Source organism: Myripristis murdjan, chromosome 3 (assembly GCF_902150065.1).
Source record: "Myripristis murdjan chromosome 3, fMyrMur1.1, whole genome shotgun sequence".
NCBI lineage: Eukaryota > Metazoa > Chordata > Actinopteri > Holocentriformes > Holocentridae > Myripristis > Myripristis murdjan.
In genome coordinates this window covers 18,479,229-18,505,446 of record NC_043982.1, presented here as the reverse complement: position 1 = coordinate 18,505,446, position 26,218 = coordinate 18,479,229, and the positions used below count along the sequence as shown (strand labels likewise).

Below are 26,218 nucleotides of genomic sequence, written 5' to 3'. Positions count from 1 at the left end.
AGCGTAGACAGTCACACGCCTCTCTAAATGTCATTTTTTTTTTAAACCACATGAAATATGTGACTCGTAGATCCCAAGGAAAACATTCCCACTCACAAGATTATCCCTCTTTCTGCTGGCACAGTGTCAGCACTAGTGTTTTGTTGTGCTCATATCCCATGGTAAGTCAGTCTCCTGACCACTGTTTTCAGGCTTTAACCCCACACATTTAGCCTTTCAACAGTTTTATCATGCCTCACCTCTGACACTGACACAATTCATCTTTTGCATACTCTCCGAGCGATAGCAGAACCTTTACTATGGTCTGATGGTTCATTTTGGAGTTACGTAAGTCATAGTTTAGTCATCATAAAATTACATGTGTAGGCATGATAGTGTTTGCCTGTGTGTTTTGTGGTCTGTGGTAAGTCTCAAGTTTAGTTTAAGAGAACAGTGTTACATTGAAGCTGATTTTTTTTTAATCTTTTTTTTTATGGGAATACACAAGATTATAAATCCAATTTTAAAAATTGGTGCCCTAATATCAGACAATATACTGGCTAAAATATTGCCTTGTTTTTATTTCACATTTTCTAAGGGGCCTGCAGTTGGTAATTATTTGTAAGTGTACTGCTGAGTATTACCATGACAGCAAATTGCTGTCTAGGACTTCAGTGTATCTGAACTGATTGTAACATTTTCCAAATGAAGAAAATATCCGTTACTTGGGAGAAATGCCTGTCTTTTGGCATTGCCTGGCAGAAGCACTGGCAGCTGACTGGGTCTTGTATGTTTCATATTAGAGAAAAGTCCTCTAGAATGTTTAAGTTTGTGTGGTCTTAGACTGCGGCGAATTTAATCAGGGCCATTGTTTCCAGATGTTCAGGCCTTGTGAGATCCCAAACTCACACAGCAGTGATATGTTAGTGGACAAAGTGGTATGTCTACTTTTTTAAAGCCTTAGTGGCTCATTGATCTTTGTTCTGCAGGTCCCTAATGTGTGCTGGCTCAAAAGCAATGTGCTATTAGTCTTTAACTTCTTTAGCTTCACACTTGTTAGCTGCCCTTGTTCTATGAAACAAGTCACCAAGTTTTGCATGTCAACTTTTAGAATGCTCTCACCTACTGCCTGATGTGCAGGAGAAAGGCTGGCACGAAACTGATCCAAACACTTAAGTTTGTTGAAATCACAGGCTGTGGTTAGAAAACAATGGCTTAAGTATTACTAATCACTGTAGTTCAAATTTCAGTCTTCAGTTTGTTTTAACTTGCTTTGCAACCGCACAGACTTTTCAGTAAAGACGTTTGATTGTAAAAGGAGACAGGACACTGGGGCGCCAGTCTGTGAAACGCCTCTGGGAAGTAGTGTTGAAACCAGCATGAATGGGAGCTGGGAGTTATATAGGCCTATCTAACATTCTGGTGTACTATCATTTGCTTTTCATAGGCAAATACACTGCCAAATTGTTTATGGCATGGAGTGATAAATTATTTTCTGAGGAACATCAGTGCCACAGAAAAACAGTTTTACTCACTGAGGCTTGTCCACGTGTTATCTGCAGCCCCAAGAAACGGATGATCACATTCTGCCTTGTGCCATGTTAACAGTAAGTAGTCATGTCAGACATGTAGTTGAGCCATAGAGATTCTTTTAAAAACACATCCATTCCATTACATACCTGTATCAATTTTACATTGTCAAAAAGCTGACAATAAAAAATAAAAGCAACCTTGACTTTGACCTTGAATTTGAGCATTGTCTTGGTTTGCAGCTTATGCATATTTTTGTGATTAATACCATTGTGGCCAATCTTCATGAAAAATTATCCAGTGGCTTTTCTGTGGCTCATGATCAACAAACAACAAAATCTTGCAGTGTTATGTGAATCCATTTGTAAGTTATGCACCTTGTTGTGAAAAGCCACGCCCACTTTTAATTTTTGATGATGTTTATAATGTTGTCTACAATGTTTTACTGCTTTTACATTGCTACTGTTATGTGATTTGTTTTTATTTTCTTTCCCGCATGGACCCCAAGAAGACTAGCTCATCCTACTTTTGTGACAGCTAATGGGGATCCTTTTAACAATAAACAATATCATCACTACTGCCACGCCCCATTTTGGTCAATCAGCTTCACCAGCTCTTTCTTGCTCCATGGCTGAACTTTGCACAAAGTTTTGCGCAAATCCATGGGTAACTTTTTGAGCTATCCTGCCAACTGTCAAACAGGCAAACAAACAGGTGGAATGGGGCAAAAATATCAGCCCTGTCCAACTCCTCTGGCAGAGGTAATTAACCACATATACCAAATTCTCTTGCCAAGGTTAGAGTGTACATTAGACAACGCATCCTGCAGTTGGCCCAACAGGTGAGGACCTTAACTATGGCTGCCAGACAATTCTCCCGGAGAACTCATTGCTGCATCACTAGAATTGTATTGCAGCACTTATCACAGTACGTGGGATGCGCTTATTACATCTCCTGACGCCAGCATAGTTACTGATAAGAGTGTTTGTCTTCTGTTACTACCTGGACACTGATTAGATTATGATGGAGTGCAGGAAGAAATACAGGCTATCAGATAGAAAGGGAGGACGGATTATACCATTGAAAAAAAAATAAACAGCACAGTCACAGTGTTGTAACATACTTTGGAAGGTAAAAGTGATATGTCTTCCACTGGGGAGGTCCTGTCCTGTGCCAAGTTTTCTTTTTCTTTCTTTCTTTTTTTTTAAATGAACTATATATAGAGATAGAATTGAGTAGAATCAGCAACGGCCTTGAGTTGATTGCACATTGCTGTATTTCCTTTCATTTTGATGCCTGTGCTACAGTAATTAGGCTGCTCGTCTGTGGTCCACCATGGGTGTCAGAGTGTGCCATACCACTGTGTTGGATGTTACCCACACTAATTTCTGTGTGATTACTGATCTTGGAAACTCAGGTGATTCACATCATGATAGTATAAATTGAGATATATGGCATGCGAGAATGATGTCAACCCATTGGTGCAATCACACCAGAGTGCTGTCATTGTGTGCCAGTCAGTTAGTCTGAGATAGAAGAACTGCAGATTACCCATTATAGCATTAATAAATCTTGTTTTATTGAATCTCCATTTAAATTTTTATCATCTGAAGATATGATGAACATTTATGTTCTTCCAGTATGTGAGCTTGGACTATATAAATTTGTTAGATGGCAGGGATTATTAAAGAATATTGAGGCAATATAAAGGTTGTAAAAACTGCTGTTGCTAAAGGAATTAATAAGAGTCTATTAATGTTCCACTGACTCAGTGTCAAATCGATTTGTGTTAAATTTCTCTTTCATGTCTGTTCCAACTTCTTTTTTATTATCAGACTGGAACAGCACCCAGAGAGGCACTAGACCTGCACTATCTGTACATAATGTAATATAATTTCAGGGTCATGAAGGATGGTGTCACACCTGGCAGTCTTGGTTTATGGCTTATGGCTTCTGAGCTGTGTGTTGTTATTATTGGGGAAGTTTGTGAAAGGTTTTGTGTAAGCTGTCACTTGTAGCCTACAGTCTTTTACCAAAATGAAGTCTTCTTCAAACTCCAGTAGAGCAAGGTCACACAGCCTTGTTCCATCCACAAACAAAAATGATTTATCCAATTATTGATGTAAGCCTAAAATGACTGGATTGGAGCTGGTAAAATATATATATTTTATTCATACCACATAGTTGTTTTACAAAAGGGCAAGCCTGTTTTAATTCTGTTTTAAATTCCCTTCCTGGTCTGGTATATTGTCTGTGTGATTTAATGTCTGTCATTTTCTATAGCTTGGCTGTAGATTCCCCCTGGGGATCAATAAAGTGTACCTACATATCTACCTGTTGTCCCGGTCCTTTGGAAGGAACATTGCAATATAAACAAACATATCTTATATAGAGCTGGTTAAAAATATAGATAAAATACAGCAGTATCAAAGGAAATGTACATAAAGCGCTGATATTTTGAAAGTATTATTTAATAATAATATTTGACAATATTTTGTAATCCAAAAAAAAAAAAAAAAAAAACACACACACATTAAAAGCACATATTCAAAGCTGTGATGTTCAAGTTAGAATGCTAAATGATAAACACAGAAATTAACATACTTTTATTAACCAATGGTCATCAGCACTAATGTGAATGTATTCTCTATTATTGTTCTTCAAGGCTGGCAAAGGGATAAACCATGACTTTGATCAATATTTTATGAAAACCAATAAAAACACTCATATATCAAAATGGCCCCTTATAATTTCTCTGTGAGACCAGCCTGCCAACTCATTAATTCAGCCAAGGCTGCCAGTTGCACCAGGAGTTCAGTTTTTAATACACTACTAAGTGCCTCCATATTGGTATCATCTGGTATCAGCTCTACAAGTTACAACAGAATTTGACAATCCACATTATCCCAGCACTCTTTTAGAGCACCCCTCATTACAATACACACAACTTTTAAAGGTTTTGAATGGCGTGTTGTTAAACATTTAATTTGTCATATTAACTGTGATACTTTGGTCTAACTGCCTATTTTACACTGTTGCACAGGCGATGTTGATTCTTGTTTCCACTCCCATTCCATGGCATCTTTGACTGTGCTGAAGAGGATAGAATTGTTGGAGGTTATTTTTTCCATTGGCCTTTCACTCTGCCCACCATCTGCCATTGCGAAAACCTTTGAATACTTCAGCTCCATTTTCATCACTTTATGTCAGTTTTTTATTTTTTGGGGGGTGAAAAGGTCATACTCCTTTTTTTTTTTTTTAATGAAATAATGGCGCATTTTCCGCAAAACCCAACCCAGTGTTACACAATCACAATCTGTAATGCGGTATTGTGGTAATTTGCTAAAGGGGAAATGACATGCAAGAGTTTATGCTATTGCCTAGCAAATAGGAATATAAGAATTGCTGAGCAGCAGATTAGATGGCTGAGGTTGTTCCATGTTTTCATCTTTCCCTAGGTGTTATGGAAAAGTGGGGTTTGCCATGTTAATAGCTGAGCCATTAACTGAGGAGGGAAGAGACCTGCTGCATTGGAAGAACACAGACTGACATCACTCAGACTCCTGCTGTGACCTATTGTATCAGCCATGGGGAAAGGCTACTACATTAGTAAAAACTTGTGTCTGCTGGGGATTATCCTGACAGCTGTTGCTTTGGCAACCATCATATCTCTGTCTGTCGTCTATGACAAGGAAAAGGCTAGGAACCAAGGGAAGCCTGAAGCAATGGGCAGTACCACCATGCCTACCCAGCCCACCACCGCGTCCATCCCTAAGGAGCCCTGGGAGCATTATAGACTTCGTGACTCTCTGGCTCCCATCTCCTACAACGTGACCCTGTGGCCTCGGCTGGAGCCAAACAGAGATGGCCTGTACATCTTCACTGGACACTCGGCAGTGGTCTTCACCTGTGTGAAGGAAACTGACCTCATCATCATCCACTCCAACAAGCTAAACTTAACCAAATTCCAAGATCATCTCGCCAAGCTGAGTGGCCTGGATGGAGCCACTGCACCCAGCATACAGAAGTCTTGGCTTGTGGTGAAGACGGAGTATCTGGTTCTTCAGCTGAATGGTAGATTAGCCACAGGAAGGTCCTACGTACTTTACACTGAATTCCAGGGGGAGCTGGCAGACGACCTGGAAGGCTTCTATAGGAGTGAATATATTGAGGATGGTGTAAAAAAGTAAGCAATCTGTCACACACAATTAAAGGCATACAGCTTAACCCTCCTGTTACCTTCAAATTTACTAACTTTTTTTTTTTTTTTTTTTATAAATCCGGGATGATTTGACCCCAGAAATTCAAACCTCCATAAAGTGATTATAATATTTTTTTCCCCCAAAAATGTATGTGTCAAGTGCTTTGTTTGTCTTGCTTACTAACATAAACAGCTCTCCAACCCCTTAAAACATCAAAGTTCTTATGGAAATCATGTTTTTTTTTTCCCCTCCCAAATGTCAGATTGAACTGTCAGTGGTTCTGGCACTACTACAGGTATTGCTATGTTTTGTTAGGGTCCTTAGGCAGAATTAAGTTTTTTCAAGATTTTTGATGGCATGTTATAGGTCTTCAATGTCATCCAAACAGGTTTTTAAACAGGTAAAATAGCCTGTGGTCAAATACACCCCAGTGAAACAACTATGGGTACCAAAGAATATTGAAATCGTTTCATAATTTTAATTTTATGTTTACCCACTTGTCCCCCTTAATTTAGGAAAAGTCATTATATGTAAAGCAACAAAAATGATGATAATCATATATTTAGAGATGTTAAACACTTGAGTCATACTGGCCCCAAAAAATAATAGACTGATTATACTAAATCCAAGAATATGTTTGAATAAAATGTATGCATATTTTTTAATCTTGAATAAACTGACATGTCTTACGACTGTTTACATCATGAACCTCCTCTTTAGTGACACTTTATTTGTGTGGTTACATTGTTCCTCCTGTTAGGACTTTGGAGTATGTGTGGCTAGATTGATGTTCTGTCTTAATATTTAACTGGCAAATTTTCCAGAATTGTTGCTACCTCACAGATGCAGGCAACGTATGCCAGGAAAGCCTTCCCCTGCTTCGACGAGCCAGCGATGAAAGCTGTCTTCAACATCAGCATCATCCACGACCCGGGCATGGTGGCTCTGTCCAACAGCAGGGACAGCGGTCAGTCTTTACATAGAGTTCATCTGAATGCATCTTACAGTCAACGGAACTAGATTACATTGGATGAAATCACATTTGATTAAATTAGATGGAATTTAAATGATCTCTATGGGGAAACACAAGGCAGACACAAATAAGATAAAGATAAGAAAATAAATAAACCTATTAAAGATAATACTGCAAATAACTGCAGTGTGAGAACAGAGATGATGGCTAATGGAGCATATTAAATTCTAAAAAAAAAAAAAAAAAAAAAAAGTGTGAGGTGAAAAGTGTCAGGTTGAAGTCCAAATGTTCAATTAATGATGAAACCAGCTTTTTTTTTTTAAACAGTGAATGGTGCAGTAAAGACAGCAGTATTCATTTTCAAAGTGATTTATAAAAAACATTTTAGCAAGAGGCATGGTTTTAAAGTGTTTTACACAGCAAAAATGTAGACAAATATAGATTAAAATATCGATAAAAAACAGACAGAGTTAAGATATAACATATTTTACATGTGAGACCTCTGACTGTGACAGATTTTGACACTAAATAATAAATAACAGACATGTTAGAAAAAAAAAAAAAAAAGTTGCAACTCAATGTTTTAATTGTAACAGAATATCTTGTCAAACTGTTCTCTCTCCCTCTCCAGAGGTCCTGGACTCTGTCATCGATGGCGTTGCCGTCAGAAAGACCACATTTGAGCCCACAGAGAGAATGTCCACATACTTGCTGGCGTTCATTGTTAGTGACTTCACGTACATTCAATCAGCCCAACACAATAATGTCTTGGTAAGAAAGTGGTTTTGTGCAGGCTTTACACAATTTCATAATCTCACTAACAAAACAGTTTTTATCTTCCTTACACTTCTTGTTTTAGATATTTATCCAGAGTAACTCCCAATGATGTCAGTAGTAGGATTCAATTCAACTCCCAGATCACCAATGTGATAACAATAAACATACATCAGTATCAACTATGACAAGGGTCAGAGGTCACAGTATCCAAAAAATATTGACCTAGAGTGACCATAGAGTAATCATTATAGAAAAGAAATTGAGTAATATTTTCAGTAGTATGGATGTATCATGCCTCAAACTTTCTAAATTCTTTGCAGGTTCGAATTTGGGCTCGTAGAAAAGCCATTGACCAAGGACAGGGTGACTATTCCCTAAACGTTACCGGACCCATTCTTAAATTCTATGAGCGGTACTACAATACGACATATCCCCTCTCCAAGTCAGGTAGGTAAACTCTGTACCAGGATCATGGGGCAAACATTTGCTGGTGAAACAAATTTATATAATTTAATTGAGTTCAGGTCTGGCACTTTTTAGGTATTGGTGACTCTTATCCAGAGACACTTCTAGTGTGGTCAATAGTAGAATAAACGTCAGTGTTTCATTAGTCATTTAACATGCTCTGCTTTACTTCCCCTGCATTTCCCCTTAGGTAAGCAGAGAACAAATTTCACCCTGACCCTAGAATGGTTATATGTGATAGGGAAATGCTATGATAACAAATTAAAGCCAGTGAGAAAGGTAGTTATTTTTTCAAATAACAGCACAGCACAAAGCAACATGTTTGTAGTGTTGTGCTGTTGTTGATACATTAGGTTTTTCCTCTATGGAAAACTCCTTTCCACATATACCATACAAATTGAATACTTTTTCTTAAGTGTATGTTCCCATTGCTAAATTTGTCATACATATAATCCACCAGTCAGCACTTTCACATCAACTTTTAAAACTGATATGACTGTTTTACCCCATCTTCTTCCAGCAACATACACCAAATCTTTGTAATGTTGTGAAATAAGTGTTGCATGGAGGGTCAGGTCTTCTCCAATTTTACCAGTGGACCCTTAAGATGCAGAGAATGTCGAGTCATGTTCCATAATAATAAGCAAGGCAACATTAAAGTCTTGGAAGGTGTGATATGATGCTCTCGCCATTCAATTAAGAATGGCTTGTGTTGGGGCCATATACTGTAAAGGCATACATTTTAACATGGTCGGTCCATTTCTATGAGACAAGTTCATCTCGACTTCCTGATATCATTTCCCTCTGCAGATCAGATAGCACTTCCTGACTTCAATGCCGGGGCGATGGAGAACTGGGGCCTGGTCACATACAGAGAGGCGGCCCTGCTGTACGACCCTCTCATCTCTTCCACTGGAAACAAAGAGACAGTTGTCAGTATCATCGCTCACGAGCTTGCCCACATGGTAGGCTACTGTAAAACTGCTTAGATCATATCCTGAGTGGCACTCTAACTCATCTTAGCACACAAAGGGCATTAAGATCCTCAGCTATTTGTTTAAGTACTCAATGGAGAAAAACAAAAAAGGATACATATATAATGTGTGTCCTCCACAGCGATTTCAACATTATTACTGACACTTCTTGTTAGGTACACGGGTATGAATCACATTAAAAAAAATAGGCACAGACATGAATGTGTTAATAGCCTTTACTGAAGTTTGCAGGAAGAAAACAAGTACAAGCCATGCAGGAGTTCAAACATGGCAGATCAGTTCAACAGGTAAAGGTAACCCTAACCCTAACCCTAACCAAATCAGCAGGCAGAGAAAAGAAACTGACTTACAGAGCTATCTGGACCACAGGCTTGATTTGGGATATATGGTATGTATGATGGACAGCAGTCAGATAGCGGAAGGGCTGATGATCTTGAAGATGGTAAAAGGATGGATGAACTGAAGAACTAACTTATGAGACTCCAGCCACAATGGAAGATCTCAGCTGAAGAGTCAGGTCTGATGTCCCAAATGGTAGCTAGGAGCTGAAGACCGACAACAATCCGTTATCTGGGTCAGGTTGCTGGCTTCAGCTCTGGATTTTCATCTCGGTGTTGCACAGGGCAGTGCAACAACAGAGACCTGAGCAGGAGGAAAAGTATCAGGGGCTTTAGAGGAGTTAGGACTGGCAATCTGGTGGGATCGTCAGCTGCTGTATTCTTAGATCGTGGGTGAAATGACACAGTGAAGTTCATAACCAAAAGGACTTGTTGAAAGTTGAAATATTTAGCGGTGCAAATTTTCTCCAGGTTTGTATGGTCTCTCCAGACAAGGCGGAGAAAAGTCTCTCACCAGAGCATTGTCCAGAAAGCAGGAAGATTCTTCTGGGGGATTGCGCTCACCATTAACTCCTGGCCTAGTGGTGAACATTGCATTTTAAAGGTCAGGAGGCCAGGTTGACCACAGAAAAAGGCAGGATCTTGTTGTTATCCTTCTTCATTATTCATTATTCAGTGAGTAATACAAGGATTCAATCTACCTGCAAAGGTTCTGGGTGGTGTTTAACAGCAGGAGAAACAACATTGTTGAGGCTTTTGAATTACACCTGGATTTTTTTTATGCATATGGCAGTAATAAATGGATCTTTTAAATCACGTTTGCCAGTTCCTCTGTTCTAGGTTACACAGCTGCACCTGTTAACATGTTATTGATTTTTTAAAAACTGTTTGCTATGGGGCAGAATTATTAATTATCTTTATAGTCTGTGGGGTTAGGGTTATCCTTGCTTCACAAAACCATGAAATGTTGGAATGCTTAGCTAACCATAGCTAGTGATTTGATTACTTATTCCATGCAGCTCCAAAACCCATTAGAGTTTGACTCAACAAATGAAGAAATTCTTAATAGAGGATCATCTGAGAGAAAAAGTATACATTTTTAGTTCCGACTGAAAGAAGATGGGATCTTGAATCCCTTATTTGGGCTTATTGTTATATTTAGTTGCTGATTTTATTTTTACATGTCTGTTATTCATATAAATTATTCCATGCTTTAGAGGTCTGGGTTTAAAATTCTGCAGTTGTCTGTTGTTTGAGATGGAGATGTGGCTATATGAAGACTCAGCCTTAGTCTCCTTCTCAGTTTGGCTGTTGCTGGTTAAAAACAGCACTGCTATATAGTAAATTCAGCCATAGTCTGGAGTCTGAATTCATCTTTTGCACTATAGCCTCTCCATTAATAGAGAACAATGCTAAATGGATGACATGGATGACATGATCATTGTCTGGGGACAAATTAACCCTGATCCCTGGTAGGTATATTTAAAGGCTGACATCTTAAATCTTGTAAAATGTAGTGGTCTGGCACATTTTAAGCCTATTGTGATCCAGCTGTTATTTCTTGGAATGAAACTTTAGTGCAAATGTTGGCCAAAAACTTTTACTTCCTGTCTGGAAGTGCTTTCGTGGAAACCGTAACTCCTGGAGAATACACTGAGAATAACTGGAACTTAAGACTTTCCAGTCTCTTTGTTGGTTTTCTTACCTGTCGCTGGTATGTTTTCCTACCTGTCTCAAGGTGTGTTTTCTTATCTGTCTCTTATTCTGCAGTGGTTTGGGAACCTGGTGACTCTGAGATGGTGGAATGACTTGTGGTTAAATGAAGGCTTTGCCTCCTACGTGGAGTACCTTGGAGCTGACCACGCTGAGCCCTCCTGGAACATTGTAAGAATGATGCATGTGACTTAAAAAGACTTCAACAGTGAGTCTACTCACGCCTAATTAAAAATGTATCACTGATTCTTGAGAATTTGGATAAATCACGTCCCACTAAGAAAAATGCTATTTCTGCTGGAAATTTACAACATTTTAATGAATAAAAAGAATCAAGGGCATAATCAGGGGGTCCTTTGCACATTTGTAAGGTTCTTTTATAGGTTTATTTTTAATTTGTATTAATTTAATGATTATATGTTGGCTCATGGCCTACAAAACCAGTTGTCCTCGGATAGGAGATAATCATTTCAACTTGATTAAAACAACAAAAAGTAATAATTTCATTGAATAATATCTTTACCACATGAAAGAGTACATCATAATATTTATTAAAAACTACAAATGATGGGTTTTGAACAATATTTGCTATTATTTTGTGGTTACTCAAAATGTGTCCCAGATATTCGTCACCACCGTCAGATATATATTTTAAAAAATAATAATAAAAAAAACTACAAGGTCAATTACATTCCTGAGGACCCCTTTTCAAACCTTCAGCTCTACTGCATGCTTCAAGACCGCTCAGGCTCTTGTAAGTTTTCTGTTTTCTCTTAAATCTCTTCATATTTTTGGACACTGCTACTGTCACAACCATGAATTGTCAACACTGTCACTTCTGTATAAAAAATATTAAATTAGATTATGGAATAAATGTATACTTTTTAAGAAGAGGTCTGATGTAGGTAGCAACAGGGCGAAAACAAGATGGCTAATGTGAACAACTCATGCTTATCATGTGAAAGAGCAGGTTTTTGTCACCACCGTCAGACGTCACCACCGTCAGGTTTTTTGTCTGACGGTGATGACTGAAGTCTGAAAAATGCTTATAACAGTGCTCAGGATTCTTATTTTTTATACCAAATAGTTAAATAAAGTTGTTAAGCAAGAAGCCATTGACTTGAGTGGCATATATTTTGGAAATGTATGTTGTAATGAGGCCACTGTCACCACCGTCAGATTAGTGTCACCACCGTCAGAGGCAGTTATATTGGTTTTAAATGAATATGCTTATAATATGTTTCTTGGTGCTGTTGAGTTATTAAAGTAATAGTCTCTTTAATACAAAAATATGTTTTTCAAATAAAAAAAAAACATTACGGTGATGGTGTTGACAAAAACAAAGTAGCCTAATAACTGGAAAAACCTATTTTATGAAAAAAATGCAAAATGAGGAGGTTGCACCAGTACATTGCTGAACAGCCAAGACCTTGGCCTATAATGATATACCTTCAGATTTTGTAATTTAACGCAATTTTTTTCCCAAAATTAAAACCTGTTTTATCCAAATTCCCAAGAATCAGTGGTATGTTTCAATATTTAGTCTCATGACTACAATTTAGTATATGAGAGAGGAAGGAGGAAGATATTGGAAATTCCAGTGGATATGAAGTTTTTGTTCCAAAACAAACTATAGACCGCAAAGTGAGTTATGAAACCCAGAAATCTCAGCACCTGAAGAGGTAATTATTAAGCCACTGACCAACAATCTTACCAACCTCCTGCAGATATTTTATGGTTATTTTATGCTATCGGGGAAGTAAAAATTGTACTTAATATCTCTTTAAAGGAAGAGTAGACATTCCTAATCATATTGTCTCCAACAGGTGTTTAGATGCTCCTCTAGAGAGCACAGTGTGGCAATAATCTGTACTGAAAAGATGAAAAAAGCCCGCACACTCACATTTTGCTACAAAAAATGTTTTAATTAAACAACGTTTTGAGCGTGTCCGCTCTTCATTGGGTCATTTTTTTACTGATGTGTTTCACCCGTGTATATATAAACGCCCCCCGGTGACATCATCAAACATGGGATCACTCACAAAAAGAGTTTTACAATAGTTTACATCAATATATAACATCAAGAAGACATAACAATAAAGAATAGATTAAAAATCAGTCTGTCAATTCAGGTAAATGACCATCCAGGCTAGAGAAGGTGATTAATGGGAAAGTCCTCATTCATGCCTTTGGGAGACGTTGTGCCCAAAGTAAATATCCAAAAGGATTCTTGTTGTAACAACAGTCTATTTATGTCCCTTCCTCGTGTTGGACATTTAACATGTTTGATTCCTTGGTATGTGAGGGATGCCATGCTGTGTTTCGCCTGCAAAAAATGCATAGCTACTGGACTCTTAGGGTCCTGATTTCGTATGCTGCATCTATGCTCGGCGATGCATGTTTTTAATGCTCGATTTGTTTTACCCACATATTCTAAACCACATGGACATTTAAGTAAATATATTACATTAGTGGTAGTGCACGTAATAATACTTCTAATATCAAACCGCTTCCCCGTGAGGGGATGCGTAAAAGTGTGGCTCATGGTGGTGAAATTACATTGTGCACAGCTTGCACATCTGTAATTCCCACCTGGAACACGTGGGAATCCCTCACAAACCAAGGAATTGAACATGATAAATATCCGACACGAGGAGGGGACATAAATAGACTGTTGTTACAATGAGAATCCTTTTGGATATTTACTTTGGGCACAATGTCTCCCAAAGGCATGAATGAGGACTTTCCCATTAATCACTTTCTCTAGCCTGGATGATTAGTCATTTACCTGAATTGACAGATTGATTTTTAATCTACTGTTTATTGTTATGTCTTCTTGATGTTATATATTGAAGTAAACTATTGTAAAACTGTTTTTGTGAGTGATCCCATGTTTGATGACATCACCAGGGGGCGTTTATAATATACACGGGTGAAACACATCAATAAAAAATGACCCGATGAAGAGCGGACATGCTTAAAACGTTATCAGTGCAAACTCCTCGCACAGCCACAGGTCGTCAGGTGCTGGAAGGCAGCAGGAACTAGCGATAAACTCATACAAACAGATCCTCCGCACACTGACTCAAACTTTACTTTAACACTTTATTTAGAGGGAACAACGCGTTTCGCCTCAGCGTCTTCAGGTTCACCTCAAATCTGGCCTGATCATTTCCCGGTGTGTTTTTTAAATGCTTGTGGGTCACCTGACCAATTTCACTGTTAGAGCCCGACTCAGGCAAAGAAACACATCAGTGTAACGTAGGGGTCTAATACACTGTGCTGGAACAACAAGCAAGAAGCAGAAAAATATTAACCAAATTGTAAAGTTACACAACCTACAAAAAATATTTACATAGAAAGCATCAATGATATATTAGGCAATAGAAATATGAGAGAGTACTAGGAAGCACTATATAAGCTAGAGACCTCATATTTAGAAATACAATACACATCTCTCATGTAGCACAAAATATGACAAAAGTAGAATATATCCCACCAATTTATCTCTTAAAGAAAACAAGTCAAGTCATGTGAATCATTCATACCGAACGGTTCGACAGTAAATAGTTCATTGATCTATGCTTAAAACGTTATTTAATTAAAACATTTTTTGTAGCAAAATGTGAGTGTGCGGGCTTTTTTTCATCTTTTTTGATACATTCCACGGAGCTCAGCACCCTACAGTATGTGATGTGCGTATATATACTATATATACTATATAAATAGCTTACTGCTATTTATCATGTGTATACTGTATATTTCTTCTAAATTTGCACATTGACCTACCTTTATGCACATTTTATACACCCATGCACACGGTTTTTTCTGTTTTTTTTGTTGCACATTGCTTCTTGCACACTGGGTTGTACTCAGATCTTATTCTGTTGTACTTAGATCTTATTCTTTATTTTTTTTATCTTTTTTTTGTTGATTTATTTAATCTGTAATCTGTGGATACTGCTGAAAAACGACGAATTTCCTGCGGGATGAATAAAGTATCTATCTATCTATCTATCTATCTATCTATCTATCTATCTATCTATATCTACAACCAATAATCTGTACTGAAAAATAGTCATGCTAATGCCTGTTCTAATCATCTCTCTGCTTGGCAATAGAAAGAGCAGATTATTCTCTACGAGGTCCACAAAGTGTTTGCCGTGGATGCCCTGGCCTCCTCCCATCCACTGTCCCGTCAAGAAGAGGAGGTTAATGATCCTGCTCAGATCAGCGAGATGTTCAACACCATCTCCTACAGCAAGGTCTGATCTACTGAGTTTATGAAAAATGTTATATAGGATTTCATACAGAGATGTTTAGCGCAATCTCTTGCAGCCTTAAAGACTGATCCTTTGATTGGAATTTATACTTGGTCTTTTGTAGAATATTATATAAGGTTTTTTATAGAGATATGTTCAGTGCTATTTCTCACAGTTTACACTTCCACTGACTGAATCCGAGCAGTATGCAATGACAAAGACAGTACTTTTTCCTCCCCAAATAATACATTTTGCTATAAAACTCTTAATTTACTTTAAGAAATAATAATAATAATAATAATAATAATAATAATACAACCATTACGATTTACTTCATCTAATTAAGTGTCACAACCAGGGAACTTGGCCTTGCCTTCCATTGTATGCTGACGACAACCAGTTGTATATTTTTGTCTTATCAGATGATTTTTGCCCTGTTGATACACCATTTGAATGTACTGAACATATCAACTTGTGGATGTCCCACAACCCTCTATAGCCCACCAAGGAAGAAGAGAAACTATGCGTACTTTAATTGAAAATCATCTTCATAATTGCAATGCTTATGATCTATCTGGTCTATCCAAGAGTGCAACAGACAGTTTACAACTAGTACAGAACACAGCTGCAGAGACCAATACAAGAGCACACATTACCCCTGTCCAAAAATGTCTTCACTAGCTGTACGTACATTTTAAAGTGGATTTTAAGATTCTTTTATTAGAGTGTAAAAATCTAAATGGCCTCGGCTCCCCAATACTCCTCAACATACTTTCAAGATATGTGCCCAGTAGGTCGCTGTGGCCCTCTAGTTGTTCCAAGGACAAGATCCAAGACCTGGGAGGCAGCATTTAATGCCTATGGCCTTGCCAGAAGATCTGAGGAATGCACATGCATCAGTCAATGCTTTTAAGAGGAGTCTTAAAGACTCTCACCGAAGGAGTGGTTCTGTTATCAGATTGTATTTATTTTTTTTTCTGTATCCTTTTGTTTTTATCGCCTCTTTGCTTATGCTTGCTTGCCTGATTTATTGATTGATCAATCCCATTTTAGTGTGTTTCTCAAATGATGCCCTGTGAGCCTGAAAACCAAAGTACTGCCTCTTCATGACATTAGTGTTCTTTGAAACCAAGTTCTGCTTTCTATTTTACATTTTCAGCCTATTTTACTTAATCAGATATTGGAAGATGCCAAAAGGCTATAATATACAAGATTAAACTCATGCAAATAAATTACACACATATGATTTTCATCATAGATAAGTCATCTTTTGATACACAGTTTTTGTGGGAACGCTTGCAATACAACATGCTTTCATTTATATTCAAAGCATATTGTATCAACAGACTATGAACTTGATTTAATATCTGCCTTTGATTGAATGCAAGATTTTTTTTCTGATGAGAAGTTCAAATTAATGAGTTTCTTGTTTGGGTTACTGTGATTGTGCTCTTCCCAGGGGGCGGCAGTTCTGAGGATGCTGTCAGACTTTCTGACTGAACCTGTGTTTGCCAGAGGACTCAGTGTGAGTAGTAGTACTCTTTGGTGAGACATCATCAAACTATTAAACTAAACTATTACTATGCTACGACTGTCATGTGAGCTGCGTGTGCACTTGCAGTGGTGATGGTGTGTGTATGTGGGTATAACCAAAAATGCTAGTCAATCTGATGGTCAGTTTGATCTGTTTTCTGCTTGCCTACCTTTGTGTGTGTGTGTGTGTGTGTGTGTGTGTGTGTGTGTGTGTGTGTGTGTACATGTGGGTGTATTAAATGCATCTAAACCCTGCACCCTAAATAAAATACAGGAAAAATAATGCTTAAAACTGCACTTTGCACTGTGATGGCTTCAAGTACAGCAAGGGTAATGGTGCCCGGAGACTTCAAACAAAGTCATCATTGCAATGGCTTTCAGTTCTGCAAAGATCCAAATCACTATGGTGATTTGAATTGGAGCAGGCCCTGGAGTGAACTTTGTCATTTGTCTTTTCCAGTTTGCAGACTGCCTGTCAGCATCTGGTTATGCCACAGAGGCATCAAATTCCTTGCAAAATTAGTCATCTCTTGTTTATACAGGTGGTTGACTGAAATTCCTCTGTTCATTGTGATGACACATTTTGCTGGCCAAAGCAAATTTGTGACTCATGACTTTACTTGAATACAACAGAGCCCAACTACATACGTATGAGCTGTGTTTGCTTTATATGGTGTATTTTTGCAGGAGAAAAATGTGTGCAGCATTCATCACAGGCCATGCCATAATATTGGTAATTATTGATAAATATTGCATGGCCTGGTGTCTCCCCATGTCACTCTGGTGACTTTATTGGAAGTTTACAGCTGCGAATATGTAAGATGTACATATTCACATGCATACATATGTTGTTTGTCTTCTTAGCAGCTGGCGGAGTTGGAGGTGGTGAAAAAAAAATCTGTTTTGCAGCAGGAGTTAAGCTTTCTCTGAATTAAGCAATTGCTCATTGCTGTTTAGGAAAAACTGTTGTCTTTTGCCTCTTGGAATTCCTTATTTCCTGTGCACAGTGAAGATTTCCAATCACCATATTCTTCTCTGTTGGAAGCTGTCTTTGTGACTTGGTGATAATATGGTGTATTTTTACATGAAAATCTTAAAAGGCTTTAAGTGCATGTCACTTGGCACTGTCAGTAATGTTAAGGCAGATACTGATGGCTGGCCGGTGTTTCTCACATCATCCTCTCCTCAGTCGTACCTGAATACGTTTGCCTTCAGCAACACAGTGCATACAGATCTATGGGACCATCTCCAGCAGGTCAGTTTAATGCCAAACCTCCTCAACAAAACTTTTAACAGTGACTCTGTTCATTATCTTAAACATATAAATGCATTTTCAATCTCCTGAAGTGGGTGTATGAGTATGTATCTTCATATCTGCTGTTTGTTGTCAGGCAGTAGCAAACACACCAGGTTTGGCTCTTCCTCACACTGTCCATGACATCATGAGCCGTTGGACTCTTCAGATGGGGTTCCCAATAGTCACCATCGACACCCGGACAGGAATTATCACCCAGAAGCATTTCCTACTGGACCCAGAATCTGTAGTGGACAGGCCCTCTCAGTTCAAGTAGGAATCAGTTTTACCTTATCCTGTAACTTCTATGTACAGGATATATGAGGAGATTCTTTCCAAAATAAAATATCCTTTGTTTTGTTAAAAAAACAAAACAAAACAAACAAAAAAAAAAACAGATTCCCTCCTTAAGAAAGGGATAGCTGGCATGAAAAGTCATTTTCAAATCCCTGGTTGGGTTCAAAGTACTGAATGAAGCACGGCCTTGCCAAAATGGATATGTAATGTTTTGGAATGAAAGCTGAGTAGCTGTAAACATATGCTTACATCACCACTTGCCTTTATTCATCTGTCTTCTTCTGTGTCTTTGTCCAGTTACACGTGGTTTGTGCCAATTAAATGGATGAAGAGAGGAGTGGAGCAGGAACAGTACTGGCTTCTTCGCAACACAGGTCCATCATGGCTAATACCTGCTCATTAGAGAAGAAATGGCTCTTAATAGTTATTTATCCATGGAAGGTTGAAAAAGGGGAGGTTCAGCCACTTCCCTGCTTTTCCATTGACACAGTTCTAGACATTCAAACACTGGGAGCTGCCCAGTGCGCCCACAACTTTCTGTTGGCAGTGTTATAGCTACTGGAACAGTCGAAGGTTTAGAGTAGGTTAAAAGTTGGAGAACCTTGGAGTTAGTTGCTGATCAAGAGAAGAAAATTCCAGGGATGTGAACCAGTGACTTTACCGGAAAGGTCATCTATCTGTAATTACATAAACAACTGCACAAACCTGACAAATATTGCCAACCAATCAATAAACAGTTTTAGTACTGATTATAAAATGCTACTCGTTTGCTCCCTGTAAAGAAATCTTCTTTTCCTTTGCCCCCTTCACAGAGAGGTCAGAGGGCATGGTTAGCTGCAGAACAGCATTCTGGAGCTGGTAGGGATTCAGAGTCTTGCTTAAGAACTAGAGGATTATAAGGGAAGGTACTTGTCAACATCTGGTCCTCCCGGTCCTCTGCTGAACTCTTGGGCACAGTTCTGAGATAATGGGCATCAGTCCCTTTAGGGGTACTTCAAATGCAAAGTTCAAAAATGATCAGACATTTCTAAGCTCAGGATTACATGTGTTTTCACTGAGTTTTCAAAAACCTCAGAGAGGCTGATGGAGTTGATGGAGGCCATTGACTCAAGTGGCAACTGAGTTTGTTAGAGCTCTGTGTTCTTGCTCTCTATTTTTATTAGATGTCCACAATCCAATGAGAGCATCAGGAGAGGACTGGGTGCTAGCAAACACCAATGTTTCAGGATACTTCAGGGTGAACTATGACCCTGACAACTGGGAGCGTGTCCTCAACTTGCTCAACACCAACCACCAGGTGGGGAGTTACTCACCTGTTCACACTGATGTCCTTCATAATAATGTTTTTAATCATAGTATACAGTGTATGTCAAAGAGCACACACACACACACACACACACACACACAGATGTGCACAATCATGCATGTGGACACAAATACAGAAAACACAGACAGTGAGTGGAAGTGGAAGACCAGAGGTCAACCAGAGGTGCTTGCAGAGGTCGTTACAATATATCCAAGAAATCCAAGAACATTAAATGGATCATCAGATAACCTGTGGGTCCTTAAAAGTCAGAGAAAACGTGTTGAACAATCTCATGGTTTCAAAGTCTTAAACACCATTAAAAGGTTGTAAATACAGTTATCAGATCTTACTCCTGTGGCCATGCAGGTTTCACTGTGAATGAATGAATATTATCAGGATTTGCAGAAAAATACACATACTACCTCCACGTGCAGATGAACTTTATGTCATTATTTTCCTAGTGTACTTTTTACTATCCTGCCTTTTTATAATGTCAGAGCTTTCACTAGCTGTGTTAGAGAGGCTGGTATTACCGACTTTGTTTCTTTACTCTAATTTTAAAATTACTCCAGATAAGATTGAACTTGGCTTACACCAGCATTTTTGCACTTGAGTTGAGTTGACTTTAGTTGTTGACTCAGCACCTGCTGTGTTTGCATGTGTTAGTGAGCTATATATAGCATGCAAAGCCAGCAGATGGGTTAGGCTCTGTGTGTGTGTGTGTGTGTGTGTGTGGTTTGAAACCTGGTCAGGTAGTGTTTGGTCTCACTGTCTTCTGCAAAAATGGTCGAACTATTGTTGCCATGGCCTTGAGCAAATCGCTTTGCCACTGCCACAGCTCGTCAGTGGTCGCAGTGGTTGTACTGAGAGGCTCTCAGTGTGAGTGCATGGAGCTGTGTGAATGTGAAGCAGGGTGTTGCTGGAAGAAATCACAGTGGTCAGTCAACCTTTCCTTTCCTAGCAAGTCATCTAGCTTTGTTCTTTTTATACTGGTTTGTACTGTAAATACAAAAAAAAAAAAAAAAAAAAAAGGAAAAAAAATCATGTGTCTGCTTCTCATCTCCACCAGGCTATACCAGTCATCAACAGAGCACAAATAATGGATGATGCCTTCAACTTGGCCAGGTGATAACATTTTCTCATGCACTGCTGTGAACTCTACCACTACTAATATTAACTAAGAAATCAACTTGGCAGTGACAGTGTGATTTGCTCTTCTCTGTAGAGCCAAAGTGATTAATACCACAATGGCCCTGAGAACCACAAAGTACCTGTTCAACGAGACAGACTACATCCCTTGGGAGTCAGCACTGAAAAACTTCAACTACTACATACTCATGTTTGACCGCACAGAGGTGTATGGCGCTTTACAGGTTTGTACTGTGCTGCTGAAAGTAATACTGATAATGGCAGGAATGCTAAAACCATTTCTAATACTAATACTGATTCTGATGCTGATACTGATACTAATATTCTTTCAATATTACAGTGAATATTACTAATAATATCACCATCCCTACTTATACTACTATTACAAATACTACTTATAATGTTAACAGTAATATGCTGTTATATAATCAGCTTCACAAAAACTGTACAGAAAAACAAACATGGTAACATTAAAACAGTACATAAGAAATAGCGATGCCACAGTGTATGGCTGACAGGTCACTAAATACTTAAAGTACTCCTCCACTCAATGTACTACTGATGAACAGAGATCATCTTGAGGGGATTTTAGGGGCTCAATAAAAGAATGGAGGGGGACTTTAACATCAGCAAGATAAGAACTGAAGACTTAACTTTATAGAGGACCTACATTTAACTATGCTGCTGTTTTTATTTTTTAGGCATACCTCAAGAAACAAATCCGACCTCTTTTTGAACACTTTAGGATACTAACAGCCAATTGGACTAAGGTACCGGCGAGACACAACGACCAGTAAGAATTTTTACACTGGAAAATGTAGTTATTATGGAAAAGCAGGTGTCTTGCTACTTTAAGTCTCTTTGAAACATACAGTAATTTAATCAGTGCAAACTTGATCTGCTTTTACCGTTGCCACATCTGTCATGGATGCCCAACATTTCCATATTCTTTCCTGTATCTCCCCTCTCAGATATAATGTGATCAATGCTGTTTGGGGGGCCTGCAGTATGGGTGTGGAGGGCTGCAGGGAGCTCACCAAAGGCTGGTTCAGACAGTGGATGGAAAACCCAGGCCACAACCCGTAAGGATAACGCAGATTAACCGAATACTGAACATCTGCAGCATTTAGCTGGTAATCTCATGTCCTTGTCCTTGGCTTACATTCTGTAAGCCAAGGACAAAACTCAGAGCTTCACAAAGCCATACCTGTTTCACTTGGTAATAGAGGTGGGTAAAAGCAGGATTTTGAATATCAGTGCCATTATTGATAATGGTATTGGTCTTGATAATTGGTATTGGTCAGTATCAACATGCTTATAGTCTTATTTATGCTCGTTACCTCCCTCAGCAGAGTTGAACAGGGGATATTTTTTTCACTCCATCTGTTTCTTTGTTTGTTAGCAGGATATCTCTGAATGTTATGAACAGATGTGCATAAAACTTTGTTTAACACTTTGTCATGAGGAAAGGAAGAACTGATTAATTTTTTACACTGATTGGCTAAAGTGGACGTGGCAGTGGGCGTGGCCTCACCTAAAAACTTCCAATTGTATTCAGGAAACATCATGAAAGTTTGCAGAAAGGCTGGTTCCCGGGCAAGGAAGAACTGATTTGCTTTTCACACTGATTGGATAAAGAGGGTGTGTTGGTGAATATTCAACATGTATGAGTGTTAGTGCATACTTCCGCCATAGTGTTGGTGGATGCTAGCTCGCTAACATCATAGTAACCGCTGTGTTTACCCTGCTATTTTATGTCAAAATGACTATTAGGTTTTACACACAAGTTCTCAGGTCAGGACAGGATGCCAGGTATGATTCCTAACTGAGATGGCCACTATTTTGAGAATGTTGCAAAAACGATTGCTGGCATTAGTGTAATAATTTATTATGGGCTGTTACTGTCATTTACTAAGATCTTAAGCTGTCTTCTTAAATAGATTAACATTTATTCTGTAACCAGATTTAACAAACAAGGGCCAGACTTATAGCTGATAACATTTTAGAGTGAAACCCACTGTAACAGGATTGGCTGTTTGATACAATACATCACAACAGAAGCAAGCAATAGAGACGCAACTGTGTTAGGATTCATGAATAGAAAGTAAGGGTGGTTAAAAAGTCCTGCTGGGCAAGAAGTTGCCCTGCTATTTCACTCCTTACCCTACATTCACAGTATTTTGATAAGGCTGGGTGATGATGAACTGGTAGGTTTGAGGAATCACATTCAGCAGCAGAAACTTTGCTGATGCAGCTGTTCACAGTGTACTGTTTCAGATTAATGCCACACCAGGGATGCGGGTGTTTCATGGAAGTGCTGCTTTTGCCAACATCTTGAAACCCACTGAACTGAAACACACAACTTCAGGCCATATGTCACTGTCATATTCCTGTTAGAAAGCATCATTATGTTTACTGTAAAGGAAATGCCTAAGAGGTGTGTAAATTAATTCAAATGAACAAGACAGTTAAAAATCCACAGGAGCAGGATATGCTATTTGGTGGACATTTTTCTTCAAACCACCTCCCAGCACCATGACTGCATACATACGTGGATGGGGCCAGTGGGAATAAAAAATCTGTAATCCTTTTTTCAGTTTTAGCGCAGTGACCCTCTACCCATTGAGAGAGGGTTTGTTAGTGATTTTCTGATGAATGTTGACTTGGTGTTGACCAGGATCCATCCAAACCTGAAGAGCACGGTGTACTGCAATGTCATAGCTGCTGGCGGCGTGGAGGAATGGGACTTTGCCTGGAGAATGTTCAAGAATGCCACTGTGGCAGCTGAAGCCTCCCGTCTTAGGTCAGCCATGGCCTGCGCAAAAGCTCCCTGGCTTCTGAACAGGTATGCACTTCATCCATGTGGAGGAATTTTCCTCTTTAGACTTAAAGGCAATACAACACAGTGACCTGGTCTTTTGCTGGTCATCTGCTCACCTGGGTCAGGGCATGTCTCTGAGTATCCTAAGGCTCGCTAGGCAAGGCACTGGTCCTGATAAGATAGAGTTGTCTCCTGATCCCTCTTCAGTTCTGAATTACACCAGCTCTCAGTAATTTCCTTCGATACCTGGCGAGAACTGCATCAATGGCACTTCTTTACCCCATGGTGCCCTAAGCATCTGGTAAATTCAGGCTGCCAGCCAGAGTGAGATGCTTCTGTGTACCAGTGGTTCTCAATGTTTTTGGTGTCAAGGACCCCCAAACTGATGTACATCATGTCATGGACCAGTATTTGGTAAGATGTAGTCTCAGGGATCCTCATCCACTATGATTTAGTTATTCCATAAAAATCTATGTTGTAGATAGGCAGATTAACAGTGAAAAGTGTGAGACCTATGAACAGAGAAGTCATATATGTCTTATACGTTCTTTCACTGGGCTAACTTCTAGTCAGTGAAATAATAGTGAATTAAAAATTCCCCATTTTTCTGGGGACCCTATGGAACCACATTCAAGGACCCCTGAGGGTCCCCAGACCTCTGGCTGAGAACTGCTGCCCTATCCTGATACGCTATTGAACTACATTATATAACTATATCACCTCTCTGTACCTGTATGTCCTTAAACTACAACAATCCTCTATACCTACACATTATCAAGGTACATTACAGATTCACTGCAGCCATTTCATGGCCAACTCTTACACAGTACCATTCAGTATGATGCACCTAGATGTGGGAGTTGTATATTCATTCTCACTGGATATGTGCCAGTGACACATTTCCTTCCATCCTGCAGGCCAGTGGTTTCATTTGAAAATTGAGTCATTTCCAGTCTAAATTAAAACAGGCAGTTATTATGATTCAGAGTACCTTTCAAAGACACTGGCTGGACTGACTGAAAAGAATTTAAGTCACTTTGAGTAAAAACATTTAATGAAAAGTTTTCTTCAGAAATGTCCACCATCTGAAAAATTCCACAACTGCAGTGTTCTCACAAAATGACTGACAGCTCAAATAAAGCTACTTTTTATAGGGCAATAGATAACTTTCAAGTTTAATGAAAGTATACTCCTTTATAGGAGTATACTTTTCCTTTATACTTTTCCTTTATACTCCTTTATAGGAGTATACTAGATTTTAAGGATACTGAATGATTCTTTCTCAGTATGGCTCTATATAAAAATTGTATTTTTGAAATAAACTTTCCATATGGAAATGCCATTAATGACCCAGGTATTTGGAGTACACCCTGGACCCAACCAAGATCCGGAGGCAGGATGTCATTTCGACCATCCAGTCCGTTGCCGGGAACGTTGTGGGAATGCCACTGGCCTGGGACTTTGTCAGAGCTAAATGGAGCTACCTTTTTCAACAGTAAGACCTGAACCTGATTTTCTAATAGGAAGGTTGAACATTGTATGGAAAAACAGCACTCTCCAAAAAACAAAATAAAACAAAATAAAAAAAATGTTGAATTCATGAGAGACCAGTTTTTAATGCATAATATCCACAGCTCACCACCTAATGTGAATGCAGAAAATGTTAACGATCTCTGAGTAAAAGTCTTTAAGTAAATAAAGCTTGGCTACTGCACAGCCTGGTGTTTTTCCTTAACTGATCCAGGGGAGATTTATTGTGCATGCAAGCACCTTTTCAGCCCAGTGTTGTTACAATGTAATTGTTATTAAGTGGAAGTGGGAAAAGAGTCAGCATTCTTAAAGAATGAATCAACAGTGACCATATTTCACCAAAATGGATGACGATGATGAGGGCTATATAGTTGAAGCATTTTCATTTTAGTTGATGTAAAACAAAATTAATTCCTTTCACCAAATTTTGAAGTTTTAATGCTTTGCCCTGTCTTTTTTATTCTTGATGAGTTGAGTACTACCAGACTCTGTCTGTAGAGATTACAGTTTAACTGATGCTTTTTATCCAGAGAGGCAGACTCTCCAAAGAAATGAGCAGTGGTATGTTTCATATCTAAGTGGACTGTAGGTCATCATCATTACAAGCAGCTACTGGAGGTCAAGAAACAGAGCCTTTACAATTTCCCTTTAACTACAAAATGACAGTATAATATAAAAATGGTAGGAAAAGAAATAAAAATAAAAGCCAATGAAAAAGCTAGTTAAATTATTATTATTTTTTTATTACTATTAAAAAGATAGCCAGATAGATACACATATGATTTTAAAAAATATATCTTTAAAATGAATCGCCTCCTTCTTTGTCTATCTTTCAGGTACGGAAAAGGATCCTTTTCCTTCTCTAACCTTATCAGTGGGATCACAAGAAGATTCTCCACAGAGTTTGAGCTACAGCAGGTATGCAGCCTGCAGAGCCGCAAGCACACTGAAGCACACTGAAGCACACACTGCAATCACATGAGCTTATTTAGAAGAAAAGAAAGATGCCAAATACCAAAGTTTAGTCTGTCCTTTGTTTTTGTCTCTCTCTTTC

General features: G+C 38.7%; 1 protein-coding gene across 2 annotated transcripts in view; it reads left to right on the top strand.

The window, feature by feature from the left end:
* The window catches only part of LOC115357062 (aminopeptidase N-like), a 29,380-nt gene that overhangs the window by 2,071 nt on the left and 1,091 nt on the right, over nucleotides 1-26,218 (top strand). Inside the window, exons 2-20 of one of the 2 annotated variants that reach the window (XM_030048412.1) lie at nucleotides 4,968-5,695; nucleotides 6,536-6,678; nucleotides 7,316-7,455; nucleotides 7,782-7,908; nucleotides 8,737-8,891; nucleotides 11,030-11,143; nucleotides 15,094-15,237; nucleotides 16,694-16,759; nucleotides 17,957-18,022; nucleotides 18,159-18,334; nucleotides 18,656-18,732; nucleotides 19,522-19,655; nucleotides 20,734-20,789; nucleotides 20,890-21,037; nucleotides 21,515-21,606; nucleotides 21,785-21,895; nucleotides 23,491-23,658; nucleotides 24,989-25,129; nucleotides 26,001-26,082. In XM_030048412.1, coding sequence (XP_029904272.1) covers nucleotides 5,097-5,695; nucleotides 6,536-6,678; nucleotides 7,316-7,455; nucleotides 7,782-7,908; nucleotides 8,737-8,891; nucleotides 11,030-11,143; nucleotides 15,094-15,237; nucleotides 16,694-16,759; nucleotides 17,957-18,022; nucleotides 18,159-18,334; nucleotides 18,656-18,732; nucleotides 19,522-19,655; nucleotides 20,734-20,789; nucleotides 20,890-21,037; nucleotides 21,515-21,606; nucleotides 21,785-21,895; nucleotides 23,491-23,658; nucleotides 24,989-25,129; nucleotides 26,001-26,082 — 2,739 coding nt within the window. In that variant the 5' untranslated portion in view covers nucleotides 4,968-5,096. Of the gene's footprint in view, nucleotides 1-4,903; nucleotides 5,696-6,535; nucleotides 6,679-7,315; nucleotides 7,456-7,781; nucleotides 7,909-8,736; nucleotides 8,892-11,029; nucleotides 11,144-15,093; nucleotides 15,238-16,693; nucleotides 16,760-17,956; nucleotides 18,023-18,158; nucleotides 18,335-18,655; nucleotides 18,733-19,521; nucleotides 19,656-20,733; nucleotides 20,790-20,889; nucleotides 21,038-21,514; nucleotides 21,607-21,784; nucleotides 21,896-23,490; nucleotides 23,659-24,988; nucleotides 25,130-26,000; nucleotides 26,083-26,218 lie in introns of those variants that run through there. The other variant, XM_030048411.1, reaches the window with a different exon arrangement.